Below are 20,695 nucleotides of genomic sequence, written 5' to 3'. Positions count from 1 at the left end.
GAAGTTGTTTGACATTTTCTTATGGTTCAGCAGTGAGAGCTTAGACTAGCTTAATAATAAACCTAAATGGCTTAGCAGAACTTGGTGAAAGTCTGCAAGCCATGGTTCTTGAGCCCAGAGTGCTAGTTGCCAATGTTTGACTCTAATAGACAGTCAAGAATCAAGTGTACCCTCCAGGGCATATCTTTATATATTATACTTTAAAACTTTGTAACATTTTTGGTAAACTATTTTTGACTGAACAACCACCACCTAGATATAGAACATTTCCTATGTTTTAGGGACTGATCCATCTCCTGTTGAAATTAGTGAGTGGCTGTCCATGAGTTTAATGGGAGTTGGACTGGGTCCTCAACAAGGGAGGGTTAATAGTTCTCTCTGGTCATTGGTTCCTAAGAAACACCATACACAGTGGGTGATATTGCTATTTTAATTTACTAGATTTTGCTATTTTAATTTACTAGATTAAAGCGAAGAACGTTAATCGCTCTTTTTCAGTTTCTTTAATGCGTGTTGATGGCTTTGCGTGAACCAGAAATTTCTATGAAGTGTATCTCTAGTGCACTAATTCAGAACATATGATCTGGGATTATATGTTATTTTAGAATTGTGTATGAATTTGACATGCATGAAACTGAAAGGCTGGAGTGCCACGTAGTGCAGCAGCTCTCACAATGCAAACCTAAACCTACCCGCTGCAGAAAGGGGGGTGATCTGAAAAGTAAGCAATGAGCCAAAAATTCCTGCTTTCTGATCCCTGTTATTGCACTGACTCTGTAGTCCTGGGTAACTCACTTAAACTCCCCACCTAAGTTTCCTCCATTTGTAAAAGGGGATTGATACTTACCTACCTTCACAAGCATATTGTGAAGATTGATTAACGCTTGCAGAGTACTTTGAAGATACAGTTATGTAGATACTAAATACGGTATTACTTATTATTGTATTTCTGGGCCTTTCTAGCAAAAAGACAATCCTGCCAAGTAGTAGTAGTTATGCAGAATAAGCATTAGATGAGCCCACCAAATATTATCATCACTTGATAAACTAATTCAGGATTTGAACCCCCAGACCTCCATCTGTGTCAGAGCACAGTATGAATGCCTACTCTTACTGTATCTAGAGCAGTGTGACTGATTGTTTGATTCACTGGCAATTAAACAAAAAATGTCAGGTCAACCTCCACCCAAAACTTTTTGGAAATTTGGGTGAATTGAACATTAAAAAAAATTCATTTCATGTCAAGCAAAATTTGTTTTAAACCTTTTATTTTTAAAAAATAAAAAGTAAAAAAATTGGAAACAAAGGACCGCCACACTGACCTAAAACACCCCGGCATCAAATCTCGGAGCCTGGGACAGCTGACTTGGGCTTGCAGGGCTAAACCTGGCAGTGTAGATGTTTGGGTTCCAGTCCGAGCTCAATCATCTACATTGCGATGTTATAGCCTGAGCCCCACCAGCCCCAGTCAGCAGATTGGGCCAGCCGCAGACATGCCACTGGTCTTTTATTGCCGTGCAGATGTACCCTTAGGTGCCATTCACTAACTGGAGGAGATGATGAGCGGAGACCTAGGTCCAGGTCCCCACTCTGAGGCAGAAACTTGAACCCAATTCTCCCATCAAGTGAGTGCCCTAATCACCAGGCCATTGGCTATTTTGGGAGGGGCTGGGTCTGTCTCGCAATCTCTCCTGTTGAAGCTGTTCCATTTGGCTGTTGGGAATAAGAAGGACTACCACTTCCCACTCCTTTTTGTGGGTTTTGAAAATGTCAACAAAATGAACCACTTCCTAATTTTTTTTAAATTTCCAACTGAAACAGTTTGCTGAAATCGAGCAATGCAAGTGTTTTGATCTGAATCTACATTTTTTTATCTAAAAATTTCACCAAGTTCGAATGACATCATATTGTAAATTCTACCTAGATATTTATACAGCCTCCATCACTGCAGTATCTGAACATGACACAATCATCAATGGATTTTATCCTCAACATCACTTTGAAGTGAGGAGGTATTACTCCCATTTTACATATTGGAAACTGAAGCAAGGAGAAATTATAACTTGCCCATCTTTACACAGGAAGTCTGTGACAGATCCAAAAACTAAATCCAGATTTCCTGAGTCCCAGACAAGTGTCTTAACCATCAGATTACACTTCTGCCCTTTGTAAATAGTCACAAATGTAGAATAAATTATATGCGCCAATCTTATGGAGAGACAATTGTCTAAAAGAAGGACATTACTAAGTTTGAGAGAGGAGTATTAAAGGTTTACAGAGGGCAGAAATATTACTTAATTTATCTTCAAATTACAAAAAGTTTGAAATAAGTGTCCAGTCTAGGGTGACCAGATGTCCCAATTTTATAGGGACAGTCCCGATTTTGGGGTCTTTTTCTTATACAGACTCCTATTACCCCCCACCCCCCTGTCCCGATTTTTCACATTTGCTGTCTGGTCACCTGTGTCATACCTTCAGTGCAGCTGGGGACATGTTGGGGGTTTTTTTAAATTAATTTTAAATATCACTCTCCCCTTCTGTGGTTTCTTGAATGTTGCACTCTGTAATTTATTTTTAAAGAAGCAACATAGGATTTTGGGTGCCATCAAAGAAATCCAAAATAAATGTTTGCACTTAGTTCCTGTTAAAAGGAAAAGACACTGAATTTATTTAAATATATTCGTGAAAGATTGATTTTCCCAATGGGATTTACACATGTACTTTCTCTAATTATTCTTGAAATTTTGCCTATCAAGTGACAATTTTCTACAGAAGGGAAGCAAAAACAGCTTGACTTTCCTTGACAGCAAAGAGCTTTAAAGAAACTAGAATGAAAACTGCATGTCACTTTCCTCATCTTTGCTAATGTCTCATCAGGGTACGGCAACATTTACAGCCGTACAGCATGGGAGCACTCCCACGGCAGCGCTTTGAAGTGCGAGTGTGGTCGTGGCGCCAGCGCTGGGAGAGAGTTCTCCCAGCGCTGCAGGTACTCCACCTTCCCGTGGGGATTAGTTTGCCGGCTCCCAGCGCTGGGGCACTGTTTCCACTGGCGCTTTGCAGCGCTGTAACTTGCTGCGCTCAGGGGTGTGATTTTTCACACCCCTGAACAAGAAAGTTGCAGAGCTGTAAAGTACCAGTGTGGCCAAGGCCTTACAGTGAGAAAACAAAAACAATCCATTCTTAAGCAAGCACCCTTGTGAGGAATATTTAGACTAAACAGAAAAGCAAATTTCAACAAATGCATCTATTTTTATAACATTTGCCTTGATTTTATTTTGTCATCTACTCCACTGATTTATCGTAGATGTCCAATGTGTTAGCTGAAAATATAATCGGAATTGCAAATAAATTCTGTAAAGCAGTAGAACTCGGTTACATTTGTCCATTCTTATTTAAACTGAAATGTAATCTGCCATTTAACTATTCCTATAAAAACAAGCAACTCTTTAGCATCAGCAGGCATCCTAAAAATAAATAATTAAAAATTACTCCTCCAAACGTACAGTACATCACACACAAAATCTTGTTAGCTGAGTTAGGAAGTGGCTTTTGATAGCTGGAGAATGCTTTTAATTGCAATTTCTTCCAGTGTGTGTATGAAGTTCAATCTAAAAGCAGCTTCATACCATTTCATTTTAACACTTAAAATGGGTATTCATCTAAAGAATCAAGATCCCCACAAAATGCTGTTGACACTTGCAACGTGCTGGTTAAATTGATCGTAGTAATTTCCTATCTTCTGCAAGACACTGATACTGCACTGCTGCAGAGCAAATGTTTCCCACTCTTTCATAGAAAGGTGCAGTACAAAGGTTTAAGTAACGGTTGGAATTCATTGCGATGTATTTGCAGTAGGGTGAGGGAGAGTTGAACATGGATGAAGGTCTTTGAAAAAGTCTAAAAAAGTTGCTGAAAATTGAGATTTGGCAATAAAGCTCATTTTATAGGGACAGATGGTGCGAGATAATGGCTGGTAACCACCAAAACGTCTAGCAATGGGGAGGAATAGAGGTAGAAGGGTGATTCTAAATCCCTTATTCCACATTATATTGGAGGTTGAGGAGTTCTTAGCGGGACTTCCTAAGCTCTATCACAGTGATTGACGTATAGGTTTTACTTTGGGTCTTTTGTGCATATCGTGAGCAATGTTTATTTTTGCTTACTTTCTGTTTGTCAAGGCTGAATCCCCACTCTGTAACTCTAAGTGCAGGAAATAGGGGTCTGCAAGGATTTTAAAAATTAATACTGGCCGCTCCAGGTTTGTATTGAACTCTCAAGGTTACAGCTTTTCTCTGACCTTGGCTTGGTAAATGCTGCCACCGCCCAAAGCAAAAAAACCCCTTGAACCCAGGAAGGAACACTTGGGAATTTGTCCCTGTGGGGTACCCTCAAGCCCTTTCCCACACACCCGGCTCCAGGGAAGAGCTCAGAAGGAAAACAAAGGAGATTAGCTGTGGCTATCAGCTAATCAAACAACATGCACAAACCGCTTCGGACACCAAAAATCCAATGATGTTCTTAAAATAAGTAAATTTTATTAAAACAAAAAGAAAATACATCTGAAACTTAGGCTTTTGCTAGATTTTAAAGAAGCAATTCCAAAAATTAAGCACCCAAACTAGCTTTCTTGGGGGTTCAGCTTAAAGGTTACAAGCAAACAAAAGCATCAGAGGTTAGCATAGAGGAGATCCACAAGCCAAAATAAGGAATAAACCTGATAGCGTCAAACTAAACATTCTCTATCCAAATTATTGTTCTAGGTATGGAAGATACTTTTTAATACCTGGTTCAAACCTTACACCGCACTCCTGTTTATAGCATTGCTGCTCTGTGTTCCTGCAGCCCAGAGAACAACAGACAAAAGGAAAGTTTCTTTCTCCATTTTAAAAAGTTCTATCTTCCCATTGGCGCTTTTGGTCAAGTGCCCACTTTTTCTTCTTTACCCGGGGGACTTTTAAACCCTTTACAGGTAAAGCAAGTAAAGAACAGCTACCCAGAGGGATTTTACAGCTAACTGGCTGGCTGGGTGTCCATCAAAGGGAGCTACTTCCCACCCTTTATTTATCACACTGTTAGTTATCTGGTTTGGGATCAGGCTTTGATTACACTTCCACTGAATTAAATAGGAAGATTTAGTTGCACAAGGGATTCTGAATCAGGCCCCTAGACAAACATTTGGTCTTGTTATACAGATGCTTGCCCTTGGACTACTATGGAGTCTCCAAATCAAGTAGAGAAATATCCCCTTGCTATAGAAGACCTTGTTCTCTCCTTCACTGTGGGCAGAACTTTTGCTAACAATAGCAGAGGTCACAGTTAACATTGGCCAGTGGATATGACATACTGTATATACCAGTTATTTCCTATTCTAAGTGTAAAGAAATATGGTGGTGCCTTAGCTGTCCCTCCGTGGGTTACAATTGGCAAAGAATGACTTTTCCTATGGTGATTCTACATTTAAACAGTACCTTTCCCAAAACTACTGAGCCACAGCTAGCTCTGCAGTAGAGCTCAACAGCCAGATGGACAATTAGCGGGACATGGCCTACTAGCATGCAGCATGTTTCCTACTAGGGCAGAAGGAACCTTTGGCCTCTGAAGATTCGAACTGAGGAGCTTGAAGGAGGAGGCCACTAGAAGGCACATACTTTCTCCAGTTTTATTGGCTGATGAATCTGTACCTGGGGGACAGATTTAGCATTCAGTCAGTGAGACAATGCAGATACTCTGTCCTTTGCCAGTCTAAAACGATCTTTTCTTATGCAAACCATCTGTGTTATATGCGTCAGCTTCCCAGTACATGTTTTGGTAATTTCCTGTTTAAAATACAGGGAAGATGCTTCACTGTTTGTTGCCTGTCCTGTCTCACCAGCTTTTTGGAGGCTAACTATCGCATTCACTCAGGTATCATGATTAGCAATACGAGCATACAAGCATTGTGTCCATTTCTGGTTGGGACCAGCATACACATATGGGGCGTCCGCTAGAACACAGCCCAAGCCCTTTCAGCTCATCCTTTTTCACAAACTACATTTAAATAATCTGAGGTTTTAAACAATTTGTAAGGAAACATCCTGGGGCTCTAACTTCAGAGTTTAAGTCCTTCTGCCAGCACTTCAGCACATTTTCAGTTTGTTGCATCTACATTTCTCTGACATCTGAGAACATTTGTGACCCTTAGGCAACTCCCCCATGTGTTCCTTGCACATGTCCTCATATATACAGTGTAGCATTTGGACACTTCTCCCTGCCCTCAACTAATTCTTCAAGGTGCTGAGTACCTTGTGTGTGCTGTTCAACTACCTTCAGCATGGCTACTGAGCACCCTGTGTGATCTGGCCCTATATGAGTAGTCTGAAAAATGATAGTCTGCTGCACTCTTCACATCTCTTTAAGGACTATTTATAAACGTGATTGTATACAGGAGAATTATGTCAACAAATTAATCCAGATGTCTCACTGCTGGAGGGTAATATTTTGAGTCCAGCATATGGTTGCTTATACCAAGATACATTCTTTGCCCATTTAGATGGAAGTGGAAAGATGGGGATGTGGGTGGTCAGGCACAACAGAGACAGGAACTGCAGTGGGGGGTGAGAGCCCGGGTAGTGCATAGGAGCAGGGATGTGGAGCGAGGCAGAACAGCAGGAATCACAAACAGATGAGGGTCTGGGATAACGAAGGCAAGAACCAGCTGGGAGGCAGGGCTCAGGAGTGAGGCAAGTAGGCAGGGTCCATAGCAGCAGCCAGCCAGAGATTCACCTAGTTGCTCAACTTCCTGTGCCTCTTTCTGGCTTAAGCAATGCTTCCCAGCCAATCAGTCGGGCTCCACATCTCCCCCAATCAGGAGCTTTGTGGGTGGGACCCAGCGGCTCAGGTCTTACTCTCCCAGCCTTTATTGCTCCTTCCCTGGACTGTTTTTTACACTCCTATTACAAGCTCCTACTCTCCCCTTTTGTATCAGGGAGTGAGGCTGCGGGCTTCCTCACTGCAGCCTCCGTTGCCAGCAGCTTGGCTTTATAGAAGTCCCACCTATTTCCACCCAGGTGAGCTTCATGCCCAATTAAACCTCATTGCATCCTAGCTCCCCTCCAGTTGCTGCCTATGACTAATTGGCCTGTCTTGCCTATATTAACCCCTCCCGGGCAATTGTGGGGTGGACACCCCATAACAGATGCCACAATCCTAACTTTAAGTTACAGACATAAGGGAAGCTACTCTTGACACATGCCATGTGATATTGCATAATGCAGTGGTCCTCAAACTGTGGGGGTGCAGAGGAAAGACGGGGAGGGGGAATGCGGTGTGGCCTGGGCCAATCCTCGGGAGTGAGCGCCACCCAGTCTTGCTCTGCCTCCAGCTGTGCTCCCAGCCTCCAGTCACGGCCCCGCTCCTGGCCCCCATCTCTGCTCCCGGCCCCAGCCTAGGGTGACCAGGTGTCTGGATTTCAACCAGAATGCCAGGTCGAAAAGGGACCCTGTCAGCTCCAGTCAGCATCACTGACTGGGCCATCAGAAGTCCGGTCGGCGGTGCTTCAGGGATAAGGCAGGCTAGTCCCTACCTGTCCTGGCACCACGCTGCACCCTGGAAGTGGCCAGAAGGTCTGGCTCCTAGGCAGGGAGGCCCTGGGGCTCCTTGTGCTGCCCTCTCCCCGAGCACCAGCTCCGCACTCCAACTGGCCGGGAACTGCAGCCATTGGGAGCTGGAGGTGGTGGTGCCTGCGGACAAGAAGCAGCATGCAGAGCCTCCTTTCCCCACCTAGGAGCTGGACCTGCTTCTGGCTGCTGCCAGGAGCCTACCTTAGCCCTGCTGTGCCGCTGACCAGGAGCTGCCTGAGGTAAGCCTACACCGCAACCCCAAGCCCCACCCCTCTACCCCAGTTCTGAGCTCCCTCCTGCACCCCAAACTTCTCATCCCAGAGCCCACACACCCAGCCCAGAGCCCAAACCTCCTCCACACCCCAATCCTCTCCCCCTCCTGCACTCTGAATCCCTTGGACCCACCTCCCCCCAGCCTGGTGCCCCTTCTTGCACCCCAAGCCCCTCATCCTCAGCTACACCCCCAGCTGGATTCCTCACATCCAACTGCACCCCAACTCCATACCCCAGCCCAGAGCCCCCTCCCACACCCTGAACCCCAGAGCCTGCACCCCCAGTTAGAGCCCTCATCCCCTCCTATACCCGAACTCCCTGTCCCACCCAGTGAAAGTGAGTTTGGGTGGGAGAGTGCAAGCCACCGAGGGAGTGGGAATGTAGTGAGAGGGGAGCGGGATCTTGGGGAAAGGACAGAACTCCGGTGTTCAGTTTTGTGTGATTAGAAAGTTGACAACCCTACCCCAGCCATGGATCCAACCCTGGACATGGGGGTAGGGGAAGTGCACGGGGGGTAGACACATTCCATTACAGGTAAGCGGGGCATGCAAGGAAAAGTTTGGGCACCACTCTAAGATTGGAGAACAAGGAGTTTTAACCCCATCTCCTGCCAAAATCCAGCCTAAATTTGAGCCAGTCATATGAAATCCTTTTTGCCAAAAGAAATTACATAACATACACCATAGAAGTCACACTACACAGTGGCCCTGCACCTGCCTGCTCTACTCTGACCCAACTACTATGCAGGAAATGACTGCCAGAACAGGGTAGAATTTACTGGTGCAATCAAGGTAGACTGTTGTTTCAGAAATGACACCCACAAGGGTGCAGCTCTCATCTTGATCCCACATACGAAAGCAACTCTAACAACGGCAGCCGTTGCACAGATCAGCCCTATAAAAGGCTTATTCTGAAAAGCATTCAAGCCTGAACACAGTCTTTTTAAACACCTGTGGCCTCTACCAACTCTAATAATGATAGTTGATTTAGAAACTCAGGTTAATCAACTAGAGAACTAGACCAAGACACAGTGCCCAGGCATGAGCCTTTCCATGATCAAACAAATGTGTTGCCTGCCTGAAAATCTGGAAAAGATATAGTTTAGAGTATACATCAGGGATCAGCAACCTTTGGCATGCGGCCCATCAGGGAAATCCGGGGGTGGGCCGGGACATTTTGTTTACCTGCAGCATCTACAGGTTTCGCTGATCACAGCTCCCACTGGCCGGGTTTCCCTGTTCCATGCCAATAGGGGCTGCGGGAGGTGGCGGCCAGCACATGTATTATCACAATCTGGAGGTGCTGTGCTTTGCCAGATGCTGTTTTGTGCATGCCACTGAAAAGTTGTAAGGTATTCCAAAGCTTGCAAAAATTATTCTTTTTTGGTTCTCAGTGTTATATCTAGGAGAGTATTTTTATACAGTTTTCATTTTTTATGCTTACTTGGTGGGATGTGAAAAATCTCTTAGCATATGGAGTTTCAAATTTAGTCCTGATTCCACAAATGATAAAAAACTATTTTCTGACCCAGATGGAAGATAGAAGTTAAGAGAGGCTTACAAAATGCCTTTGAAATGGAGTTTCCTGTCCCAAGAAGGCAGTAAAACATCCATTCTTAGTTGGCCAAGACGAAGTCAGTATGTATTATTATTATTATTATTATTAGGTAACATCTCATGTGCTTTGCACTGCACAAGCCAATCCCTGCACAGTCTGGGTACCAGACCTCAGTACTCGGAAAATAATTAATCTCAGAGAAAACAGCCTGCTATGAAAGTAACATTTTTGTCAGGGATGACTGATTATTTCAAAATACACACCCCCTCACGCTCAGGTCATACCCATATGATCAATATCCAGGAAATTTTAAAAGATCAAACATTTTTTATTTTATATTATTCATTTAAATTGGTTAAAATTCGTCCCAGTAATAGGGCCCTACAGTTTGAGATCTTCAAAGCAGACTAGTTGATTTTGCCCCTCAAAATCCTATTGAAATTAATGGAAGTTGCTGGCTAAATCCTTTAGCCAGCTTTGAAAATTTCAACCCCAATATACAGAAGTAGTTATTAACAGATCATTCATTTTGAGACAGTAAAGACATCAGTAAATCTTCGCAAGTATACTTGACTATTGTGGATCTGCAAAGGTTAGAGTTCTGTCTGTTTAACAAAGGGAAAGTATGAGCTATAAACCACCATGCAGGTTCCTTTGTGAGACTGGGATCATTTTAACTCAGTGCAGACCTTTCTGTATGCCACTGAAAAGTACAGTAGAGAATGAGAGTAGCTTTCATGTTTATTTCAGGATCTCAGGGTTTCTTCTGAAACAGCAGCAGAATCAGGCTTTAAAAGGCCTTTGTATAGTCATTTGTCAATCCAGGTGGCCTAGTCCTGTAATGATTCCGTAACAGAAATGTCTTCCAAGCTGTCTCTTTCTTTTAATTTAACATTTCAATTCACTTGGGTGGAGCTTAGTGACATACTAACAGTACTTACCTAGTATTGCGCCCCTCACTTTGTCGTGTTAGGACTTATAGCTTGGAAATCAGTAAGTCATTTGTAATAGCAGCTAAGTGAAGTCCTGCAGTTGCTTTTATTTTCATGTTTGTTAATATAATATTGTGGGCAAACATCATTAGCTCAGGAGCACTGTTCTGTGAGCGCTTTCTCTCAAATGCAACAAATGCTGGTGGCTGCTCACACAAGCTCAGGATAAGGGTTTCAGACCAAAACTGGGAGATAGTGAGTGACCTTAGTACTGCTTTATGGGAAATCTACTGAAGCCTTCAAAGGAACAGCCAAATCTTGTTCTGTAAGCATTTAGAGATGAGGCTATTGAGGTCAATCACTTTTTAAATGTTAGACCAAAGAATAACTTTTGGTACTACATTCAGTTAAAATTACTTTTGTTGTTCTTGGTCTGTTTTCATTGTGCAATAAAACTGCACCCATTTTAGCTCTGACTGATAGCACACAAATCCACTGATTATCCTCTCTCTTACTTTACATCTCTATTAGCAATTTAACTCAATCCTGCCTTCACTTCCTGACAGAGGTAGGCTGGGAGGGCTGTATTTGGATATCTGAAACAGAGCAGAGCAGTACCCAGGGAGTTCACAGCTTGTCTTCCAATGTCTGTGTCCCTACTAATGCTGAGGCAAGAGGTGGGAGCAGATAGGACAGTACTGAGAGTGAGCCCTGATTTCCACGGATGGCTAGTGGGCATGAGCTGACAGATAGTGCTACTGGTCCTGGTAGCTCTTGCACAGCCACAAGGTAAAAAAAAGCCTGTCCTCCTCTACGTGCCCTGGGCAGAGGAGAATCCTCTCCCTCAGCCACAGGACTTGTACACTTCATTTACCCGAGGCGCTTGTTCTGCTGCCTGTGGGGCAGCTGCTGCATACTCCCCCCGTTCTCTTCTTCTGTCTTGTCCAGGGATAAGGAAGGGACCATGTAGCAGCTTCTGCCTTGGAGGAAGGAGCTGGTGCTGCTGCTAAGTGAAGTTGGCGGTTGCTGCCACTGGGTAAGAAAAGGAAGGGCGGTGGGGAGAGCTGGTGCAATGATGGAAAATTCATCCCTCAGAATTTGCTTCCACTAGCCAGTTCTGACATGACTTATAGTCCTCATTCACAATATGCAGCCTTAAGGACTCCATTACATTTGTATCTTTAGTACAGGAAGAAATTTCTGATGGGTGAGGAACACCCATCTGACATTACCATCCCAACAGGGACTCTTCCTTGGCCTGGTAGAGAACAATTTCTGAAGAGTCTTTATCACCCATCAGTTATGTGCAAGGTCACCCCGTCAGCAAGAGAGTACAGAAACTACATGTCCACATCACAAGATTTAAATTTCACTGTTAACTAATTGCTCATTCATGATAACTACACTATCGCATGACTGACCAGTGTATTTTTGGTTAGGAAAGAAGTAAGATGGAATTGGATGTTGTGCAAATCAACACAGAACTTTAGCACTTGCATTCTGTAGTCTGTGGGCCACCCCTGCAGATGAGGGCTGTTGCAATCTGATTCTCTCTATGTAAATTAGATTTTGTTTTCCAGTTCAGCAAGTGACAAATGTGGTTCTCAGTTAGGCACAACTTTTGCCCCACAAAACATTATATGGCCTCCCCTTTGGTCATCAAGAGTTAGATTTGGTGATCTTCTGCAAAGCTTGTCTGTTTTTCCAGGATTTTTATGGGCAGGCGCTTGAATGTTGAGAGATCTACAGCAGATGGATGGGATGGGATGTACTGTGGTGAGAAGTGTTTAAAATTTTTTATAAATCTATTAAGTGGTTTGTAAGCACCCTCACATGGGCCAAACTGGGAGATGATTGAGTAGGACTGGGTGGATTAACAAATTACTCAGGGGATTCAGCTCATCACCTGGGAACAGCTAAAAGGGGGATGGTTAAAGGGGAGACAGAAAAGGGAAGGCTGGAAGGAAGGACAAAGAAGGGGGAGAAAGGCAAAAAGGCTGAGGGCTTGAAAGACCCAGAGCAAGAGCAACAGTGTATTGCAATCCAGGGTAACCTGGACAATATAATAGATGGGGAGATTTCAAATGCAGGGGAGAAGTCTGATGCTGCAAAAGATTGCGTATGATATGAAGACAGAAGTGCAAAAACTGAGATGTGGTCGATCCCTCCATCGGAATATACCTTTTGTGGCCGTAAGATGGAAAAGTCTCCTACAGTGATTTTAGAAAGTCGGCTTAAAGAAACTGCTCGTGGGATGGGATGGCAGCCCCCAGAGAAAAGGCAGAGCCTCGGGGAGGAGAGAAAAGGCCCTGGTAAGAAAGAAACAAACAAAAACGCAGTAGGTGCAGTGCGAGAGTGGGAATAGCCTAGAGCTGGATCACTACTCTGTGCACTTCGTAAATGTTCCCAGATTGGGAGATAATTGATTAAGGCTGGGTGATTAACCAGTTAACAAGGCGATTCAGATCACTAACTGGGGATGGTTAAATGGGAGACACAGGAAGGGGGAGGGGCTGGAAGGACATAGCAGCCCCAGATCTAAGAAAGGTGAGAACTCTTTTCCCATCTTCTCACCCTGTGCCTAGGGGGTACAATGAAACTCAGGAAAAGCTGTATGGTGATGGGACCTGAAGCTGCATACAACCTTGTAAATAAAGTACACTGTGATGGCATTACGTAAGAGTGTGTGGGGACTGCTTGCTAAAATAAATTCAGGGTGAGGGAGCATGCCTTGTGACTTTCTTCCTTTAAGCAAATATGGACATCTGTTGGGATCCACTGACATTGCACTACTCCAGCAACATGACAATTTCTTAGTAATGATAATAAATGAAATGTTATCAAAATAAGCAATAATATGGAATCAACATATTTTTATAAACGTTGTTTAATTCGCCCTTACTTTACATTAGTATTTATAAGCACCTTGTCATTTTCTGTCAATTCCAAAAACAACAGGAGACTGGAATGATATTAGCTAGCAAAATATGTCAAGACATGTTACTGTGGATGAAGTACTAAGTAAAAACACATGGCTGTTTTGTACACCAAGACCATAACCAGAATCTGGCATTGATTTATTCAAATTTTGCTTTGTCAGATGCCAAAGCTTACATGTCTGTAAACATCAAAATAAACATCATTTAATTTTACAATTTGCTAAACAAACACTTCTTACCCTGAAAGGATACATGTTGTCCTCTTCTCTTGACCTGTGCTTCAAGCATTGTTGAATAATTTGTTCCCCTAAAACTGTAACGGTGCTTAGAAACTAATTCCAACATTGTGCAAGTCATAAGCAAGGCCATTTTAATGTGTGCGGTTTCCTTATATATTCCTTCGATCAATATTCAACTAATGCAACTATGAAAAACTATACATTTTCAGCAAAATGTTTTGATTTTGGTCCTGTAGTTAAAGACCTTCTATAACCGAGTTGTTTACATGGATTTAATTCACAAGCATGTACACAACAAAATCACTATAGCAATGTTTCCTCATCTATGCATAAAAAGTATGTCTTCTACTTACACTACAACATACAAAAAATAAACTACAAAAATCGTTTACACTTGATTTCAGCAAAAAAAGCTTTCTTCAAGAAAAATGATTGTTTTTTCAGCCATCAAAAAGGAATGCAAGTAAACAATAAATACAATGTGCTTTCTCCATATAGACATATTTACACTTGAGTCTTTGGCTTATGTTGAAGTTTCTCTATAAAGAACTTTATGTGATCCAGCCATCATTGCACATTAAAACAAAATAAGCCAGTTATATAGAGTTGCAACACTTGAAACATATAAAGAATGAATTTTACTATCAATCTGCACAGTTTTGTTTTACTTTAACAATTTATCAAAAGGAAAAGGAAAAAAAATACCATATAGGAAATATTGATACATGCAACAGATGGTGGCTCTACTGTAATTGACAGATGGCTGTATATACAAACACTGAAAAGTCCTAATTTGAGCAAATCTCTTCTGACTCTGGATTTCATTAAATTTATTTATGTGACATTAAATGTTGATACTGTATACAGGCATAGAAACAGACTGAGTTCTTTTATTAAGATCCACAACTTCATAAGAAAAATACTTCTGCATTTAAATTTTAAAAGTCCCTCTCACTAAAATCTCTCTTCACAGGTTGAACAACTGTTGTCAAAACAGTTTACTGAGCTTCATATACTTGGTGCACTTTGTCACATCCATTCCGACTAAGATGATTCAAGGTATTCCAAAGCGACATCATAGCAGAAACGATATTGCTCCTGAAAAAACAAGGAGAGAGAAAATTAAAGAAACTGTCTAATATATTAAAGGGCAGGGATATCTATGAGCACCTATATTCTCTGCGTACTGCTGTGCCATTTCAGTCCATACAAGTCTCACAAGATTTTTCTTTTAATTTATTAAAACATCTGATGTCAGTTCTGATTTTAAACCTCAGCCTAACCACCACAGTGGAAGGGAAGAATTGGCCACACATGGCAATAAGCTCTTTGCTTCCCTGTGATTTGTTTTGCTTCTGAGTTAGTTATAAAACTCGTAGTTTTCATTTTCTAACACAGTGTTTCTCTAGTGAACTACTTCAGTCCCTGTACAACTGACAGCTGCTTCTTCTAAGTCAAATGGTATTTAGCAGTAAACTAGCACCAGCATCTTAATATCATTCAAGGGAATACTGAGCTATGATACTGAACTGCATTAGGCCTCAAGACAGTGTTAGAATTTGTGATAAATAATGTAATGTCAAGTAGATCAGAAGGTGCATTTAAGTGAGGAGATCAGCAGGTACAGCCAGGAAAACTAATATTTATTTTTAACAAGGTTGCTGTTCAATGTCAATATTTGAAAAAAGAGAAGTTGATTAAATTCTACCAGCTTTTAAAGCTAAATGAAACGAGCCTGGTCTCATGATTTACTTTAGGTTGCAAAATCCACTAGCAGGAAGTGGTGGGATATCTAAAAGGTTTTATTGCGCTGCTTACTTTTGTTATCTGATGATCTTGTTGAATGTAGGGCAGATGACAATGCTACATTGGTTTTCCTGGTTTGTTTTCTACTAACGACTCAACAGCTGCTGCTGCTGTCGTTCAAGAGCTCTGAATAAAAGCCCACACAATACACACCACAGAGAAACACACCTACAGAAATTCAGTAACTGCAGTTTAAAACTACAATGGATTTGGGGCTTTTAAAAAAATAAAGAGAAGTTTTCAGACAATTTACCAGAATCATACGCAATATACATTGGAGTCTCTTTATAGTAGCACTTAAGTATAGCAAGTAAATTTCCATGTAATCTGACCTGCATTCATTCTCAACAATGAGCTGGAATCTGTGCACCAGTTTTGTGCGCTACATCTCAAAAGTAGCGTGCTGCATAGACTCGATAGTACTTTTAGCAAGATGGCCACAGGTAGGCCAGATACGTTCAATAACCTCCTCCTTACAGCTGTTAACATTCTAGCTATCATTTAATCCACTTGGTACAGCAGATGGAAGCAACTATGATGCTGGCAGATCAGGTCATGCTAGAATGTACTCAAGTCAATTCATGTGTGTATTAGTATAGATCAAAGTACATTGTTAACTGCAGAAGAGTGTATTTGGTGTTTAAACTTCATAAAACTAATGGGATCTTACATGCATTATTTTTACTTACTTACTTACTGTTTTACACTGTCATAGTGTAACAGTAAACATTTACATCGTAAATACGCCTGTAACTAAATAACTCATCAGACAAAAAAGAAGTTTTGTGGAAATGCTAATGAAGGAGAAAAGATGCTAGTTCCAATGCAAATGGCTATTGTGTGTGATGACCTGAGGTTGGAGGCTCAAAGTGCATTCGTCAGTCAATATCATCAGAGGAAAAGCCCACATGGGTAGAGACTCTGTTAGCTTGTGTTCTGTAAGAAGAAGCTACAAGAATGAATGCAAAGAAAGATCCTTTGGACTCTTTCAGGGAAGTATACCAGATGCATAGTGGAGATCCCTGGAGTTATTCTGGGTAGCCCTGGAAGACTTTTGGGAAACTGGTAGTTTATTACATCACTGTCACCACTTGGAGTTACAAACTGTGATTCCTCTGTACATATATTGTACCTGCTTTAACCTCTCAATAACTCTCATTCTTTTTTCTCAGCGAATAAATCTTAAGTTAGTTTACTATAGATTTAGCTGTCAGCATTGTCTTTTGTGTAAGATCGGAGTACCAAATGATCTGGGATAAGTGACTCGTCTCTTTGGACTGGGAGAAAACTGATGTGGTGTGATTTTTGGTTTGAGTGACCAGGAGTTCACATTTGTTACTGGCTTGATGAAATCTAATTAGAGAACACACCATCAGCTTGGGGTATCTGCTCTGTTTTCTGACAGTCTGCCCTCACAGTTGTGAGCACTCACCTAGGCACTTACAGTTGTGAGCCACTCCAAACAGTGTGACAGCAACAAACAATAATTAGGGAAATCATATCACGTACACCTGAAGTCTAGTAAATTCTGACACCTGGAAAAAGGGATGTATGAGGAAAGGCAAACTACACAGATTTTGTTCAATATGTCAGTTCGAAGGGTCAGAAGCAATTTTCACTGTATATAAACCATGAACATTTTTAATTTCAATTGGCATATCTGAGCTCAGTGCTAGAGGCAACCATCTGTCTGAAGAGTGTGGGTATTTGTGACATTGGTAAATGGCAAAAATTCCAAGACATTCTCCAACCTGCTTTCATACTTAACCATGACAAGAAAGATCTTAATGTTTAAGGATTCACTTTTTCTAAAGGGCCTTCACTCAGTCTGCAATTTTGGTGGCAGGAGTGGAACATGAACAGGTAAATTACCCAGTCTGGGGAGAGGGTGCATGTGTGTGTCGGGGGGTAGGGCGGGGGGGGGTGGGAGTAAAGCTGTGTCTAGAAAACGAGAGACTGTATTTCAAAGTCAGGCATTTAACGTTTTAAAAAAAAACATTTTCTTTAGAGTTATGGTTTCTTAAAGCAAGTTTACAATAAAACCCCCTAATCTATTAAAAGAAAATATGTTTTAAGATTAAAGTTTTCCTGCGTCATTTTGGCTCTGTCAGAAAGCAGTGTTACAAATTACCACAAAGGCCCAGAAATAGCAATTGCAATTACAAAAAATATATATTCCACTTCACAGTTTATTCCTCTTAGGAAGAACTGTCTTGGCTTGTAAACTTTTAAGATGGTTTGTCTGAGCAAAATAGGCTATAGTGTTACTTTAAGAACATAGGGTGATCTTGAGAGATTATAGTGTACCCTAAGGGATTATCTACATTTACCGGGGGATTGAGGTGCAGAGATAGATGCATCAGCAGTTGATTTAGCAGGTCTACTGAAGACCTGCTAAACTGACCGCAGGTCACTCTCCCATCAACTCCTGTACTCCACCTGAATGAGAAGCGCAAGGGGAGTTGACGGGAGAGCATCTCCTGTTGACATAGTGTAGTCAACCCTGTGTAGTGGACCCCGCAGTAAGTAGATCTAAGTATGTCAACTTTAGCAAAGTTATTCACGTAGATGAAGTTGCTTAACTTAGGTCCATCTCCTCCCCAGTGTAGAAAAGGCCTAACTGTTCTGAATATTTTCCTTGAAAAGCAGGCGATATGGCAGGAGAGAAATGACCTACCAAAACACACAATCCAGCTGTTTATGATGCTATCCAATATGTAGTCCTTCTATGTGCAATAGGTTTCCAACTCAGGATGTAAAAATTCACAACAGTACATCCACTCAGAATATTACATTCACTGTTAGAATTATACTAGGGTGATACTTGCAGGTCACCTAGCTCTAGTAGATGGATTACTATGTTTTTTGAGCACAAGATTCATGATCTAGTACTTTTGGTCACACCAGTGAAATGATGAACAACCTGCATCCCAGGTGAGAGTGCTCCCAAGTGAGCCATATCAATACACACTGTATATTATCCTTCTTGCTAACTGGCTGTCTGAATACCAATCAATGTGCAGTAACTTACCGGACTTTCTACCATGTTTGGCTTACTATTCCGTAACGTCTTTACTGCGTGGAAAACATCAACAACATTTTGTCTTTTGACCATTTCAACAACTATGCCTATAGCACAGAACATTCCACTCCGACCACCACCATTCCTGAATGTAAGCAAAATAACAGAGTTAATACATCTCACCTTTAATTTTTATAAAAATACAAGATAGGGGACCCATTAGATGAGACAGACCTTTATCAATCCCCTCATAGCTCTAGTTGATGTGGTTTGAAACATCTGACATCACTGGCAATCTTGATACTGTTTTGAAACAATTGTGGTGTGCTATATAGCTCATTATGCAGCCTAGCTATGCTATAACACAACTTAAGTGGGCAGGAGAAATTAAAAGCAAGTGTTATGAATATAAACTGCAACATTTTCCATTTGTTTCTGGAGGGAACTGTTTTAAATCATCACAAGCTACAAGAATAGTGGCAGAATATTACTGGAGTGTGGTGTTGATTTGATCTTTAGAGATGCTGCTAATCTTTTTTGTAACTTTTTGATATTATTCCCAAAAGTTCCTGGAAAGTTTTTTTTTTCTTGAATATACATTTAAATTACGTAAACAAACTATATGAGTCTGTGGACACCATATGGGCATTCTGGAATTTTGCCATAGTTAAGAGTCAAAAGAGATCTGTGAACACTTAATTATAAACCTCCTTTTGAGGGCAGTTTATTCAACTGCTAAAATTGAAGCTTTAAGTTGAAATATGGTAGAAAAGAGTTTAGTCACTTTTCATTCAGGGAATGTAAAAAAAAATATAAATATACTGGTTTCCCCAATTTTCCTAAAAATAGCTCTCTTTTAAAAAGATGACATTTAATTGGTTACACATATGGTGGGAGTCAGTGGGTTTTTTTCTTCTCTCTTCTTTTTAAATGACAGTGCTAAAAAAGCAGGTACTGCCTACATTCTGTACATTAATTATTTTTCACTAGCACTACTATAGATGTAACAAAAACGTCTTTGATTTCAGGTATGCATATTCTTGGTCCAGAATGACACAAAACAGCTATGATGTGTAAACTTGTTGGAAGAGCACTATTCAAAATATGCAAAACATATAATGAAAAGCTTCATTATATGTAATCTCTTGCCACTTAGTACAAAGAAGCATCCTGTTAGATCACTCAATAGTATAATGGCATTGGATCAGAAGTCACTTGTGGACCCTCATTTAAAACCACCTGGAAAACACTGTCATTAGGTGTAAAAGGAGAAAATTGGGACTCCAGAAAACCCCAGCAAAAGGGAACACATATCTGTCCAGCCAGCCACTTCTATTGTGCTCATCTCCACAGTATGTAGGTCCCAGTGGGTGCAAGTACCAGGGCCAAAATTAAAGAAAACAAAATAAGACATATACAATAGAATGTATTAATAGGAGCACTGGATTGAACTTAAAATAATGAATTGGATGCTAAAGAGTCCAAGATGCTGCCATATACCCAGTTGGCCACAACAAAATTACTCACAGACAGTGAATGATAGTTCGGCCTTCCCCTTCTTCACATTCCTCTTGCCATTTTTCAACTTGAAGAATTAACTTCAAAAATGATCTCTTGGAGCCTGGAACGTCTCTGTGAGAAGCCCATCCCAAATACTGGAATTGCTGCACCATCAGATAGCCTTCCTGTGGCTGATGGAAGTCAAACCACTTTACATTAACATGGCACATTTATAATCAGTTTATGAAAACTGAACAGATAAAACAACACAAAACTAAATCAGACGATATATTACACACAAATTCCATTACATGTATGTGCTGAGCATACATACAAGGAGATAGCATAAAGGTGTCTGTGTAAGTATTACAGAAATAGGGCACAATGGAACAAGTTTAAGAAGAAAATGTTCTGAAGTAGTTGCAACTTAGGACATCAAAGTTTATAGGGCCACTAATTTAACCACTCCTAAATAAACTAACAGGGATATTTCTGTTTTTTAAAAAAAATTCTACCTCTACATAAGCAAAAAAAACCCCTGTTGTTGAATCTGTAGACCTTACAGAGAAATGCAGTGGCTCTGTAGCAGCACTTATCCTGACAAAGTATTTCCAGTTATAAAACAACAACAAATGATGGTGGTGTACAAATATGTTTTTTGCTTGAATGGAGTCTGCTCCTTTTGCCAGCCCATCATATCCTGATGGCAAATCTCGGAGCCTTTCCTAAACTGAGTTTCAGACAGAGTGTTCTGGGGTGGCTTAGAATGTTTCAGAAAGGTTTCCTGTACCTGGCTGCCCTAAAGAATAAATAACTCACCCTGGTT

The 20,695-nt window shown here is 41.3% G+C and overlaps 2 protein-coding genes across 14 annotated transcripts in view; one reads left to right on the top strand and one right to left on the bottom strand.

The window, feature by feature from the left end:
* The window catches only part of LOC127049284 (uncharacterized), a 225,808-nt gene that overhangs the window by 66,125 nt on the left and 138,988 nt on the right, over positions 1-20,695 (top strand). The gene's annotated exons all lie outside the window — the stretch shown is intronic.
* The window catches only part of PTPRK (protein tyrosine phosphatase receptor type K), a 616,176-nt gene continuing 608,743 nt past the window's right edge, over positions 13,263-20,695 (bottom strand). For all 12 annotated transcript variants that reach the window (XM_050949447.1, XM_050949436.1, XM_050949438.1 and 9 more), the window contains 3 exons: positions 19,897-20,060; positions 18,379-18,514; positions 13,263-14,639 (listed from right to left, as the gene is read on the bottom strand). In XM_050949447.1, the coding sequence (XP_050805404.1) occupies positions 14,586-14,639; positions 18,379-18,514; positions 19,897-20,060 (354 nt within the window). In that variant the 3' untranslated portion in view covers positions 13,263-14,585. The remainder of the gene's footprint in view (positions 14,640-18,378; positions 18,515-19,896; positions 20,061-20,695) is intronic.

Source organism: Gopherus flavomarginatus, chromosome 4, assembly GCF_025201925.1.
Source record: "Gopherus flavomarginatus isolate rGopFla2 chromosome 4, rGopFla2.mat.asm, whole genome shotgun sequence".
NCBI lineage: Eukaryota > Metazoa > Chordata > Testudines > Testudinidae > Gopherus > Gopherus flavomarginatus.
Note: the sequence above shows the minus strand (reverse complement) of the source record. Positions and strands in the feature narration are given on the sequence as shown.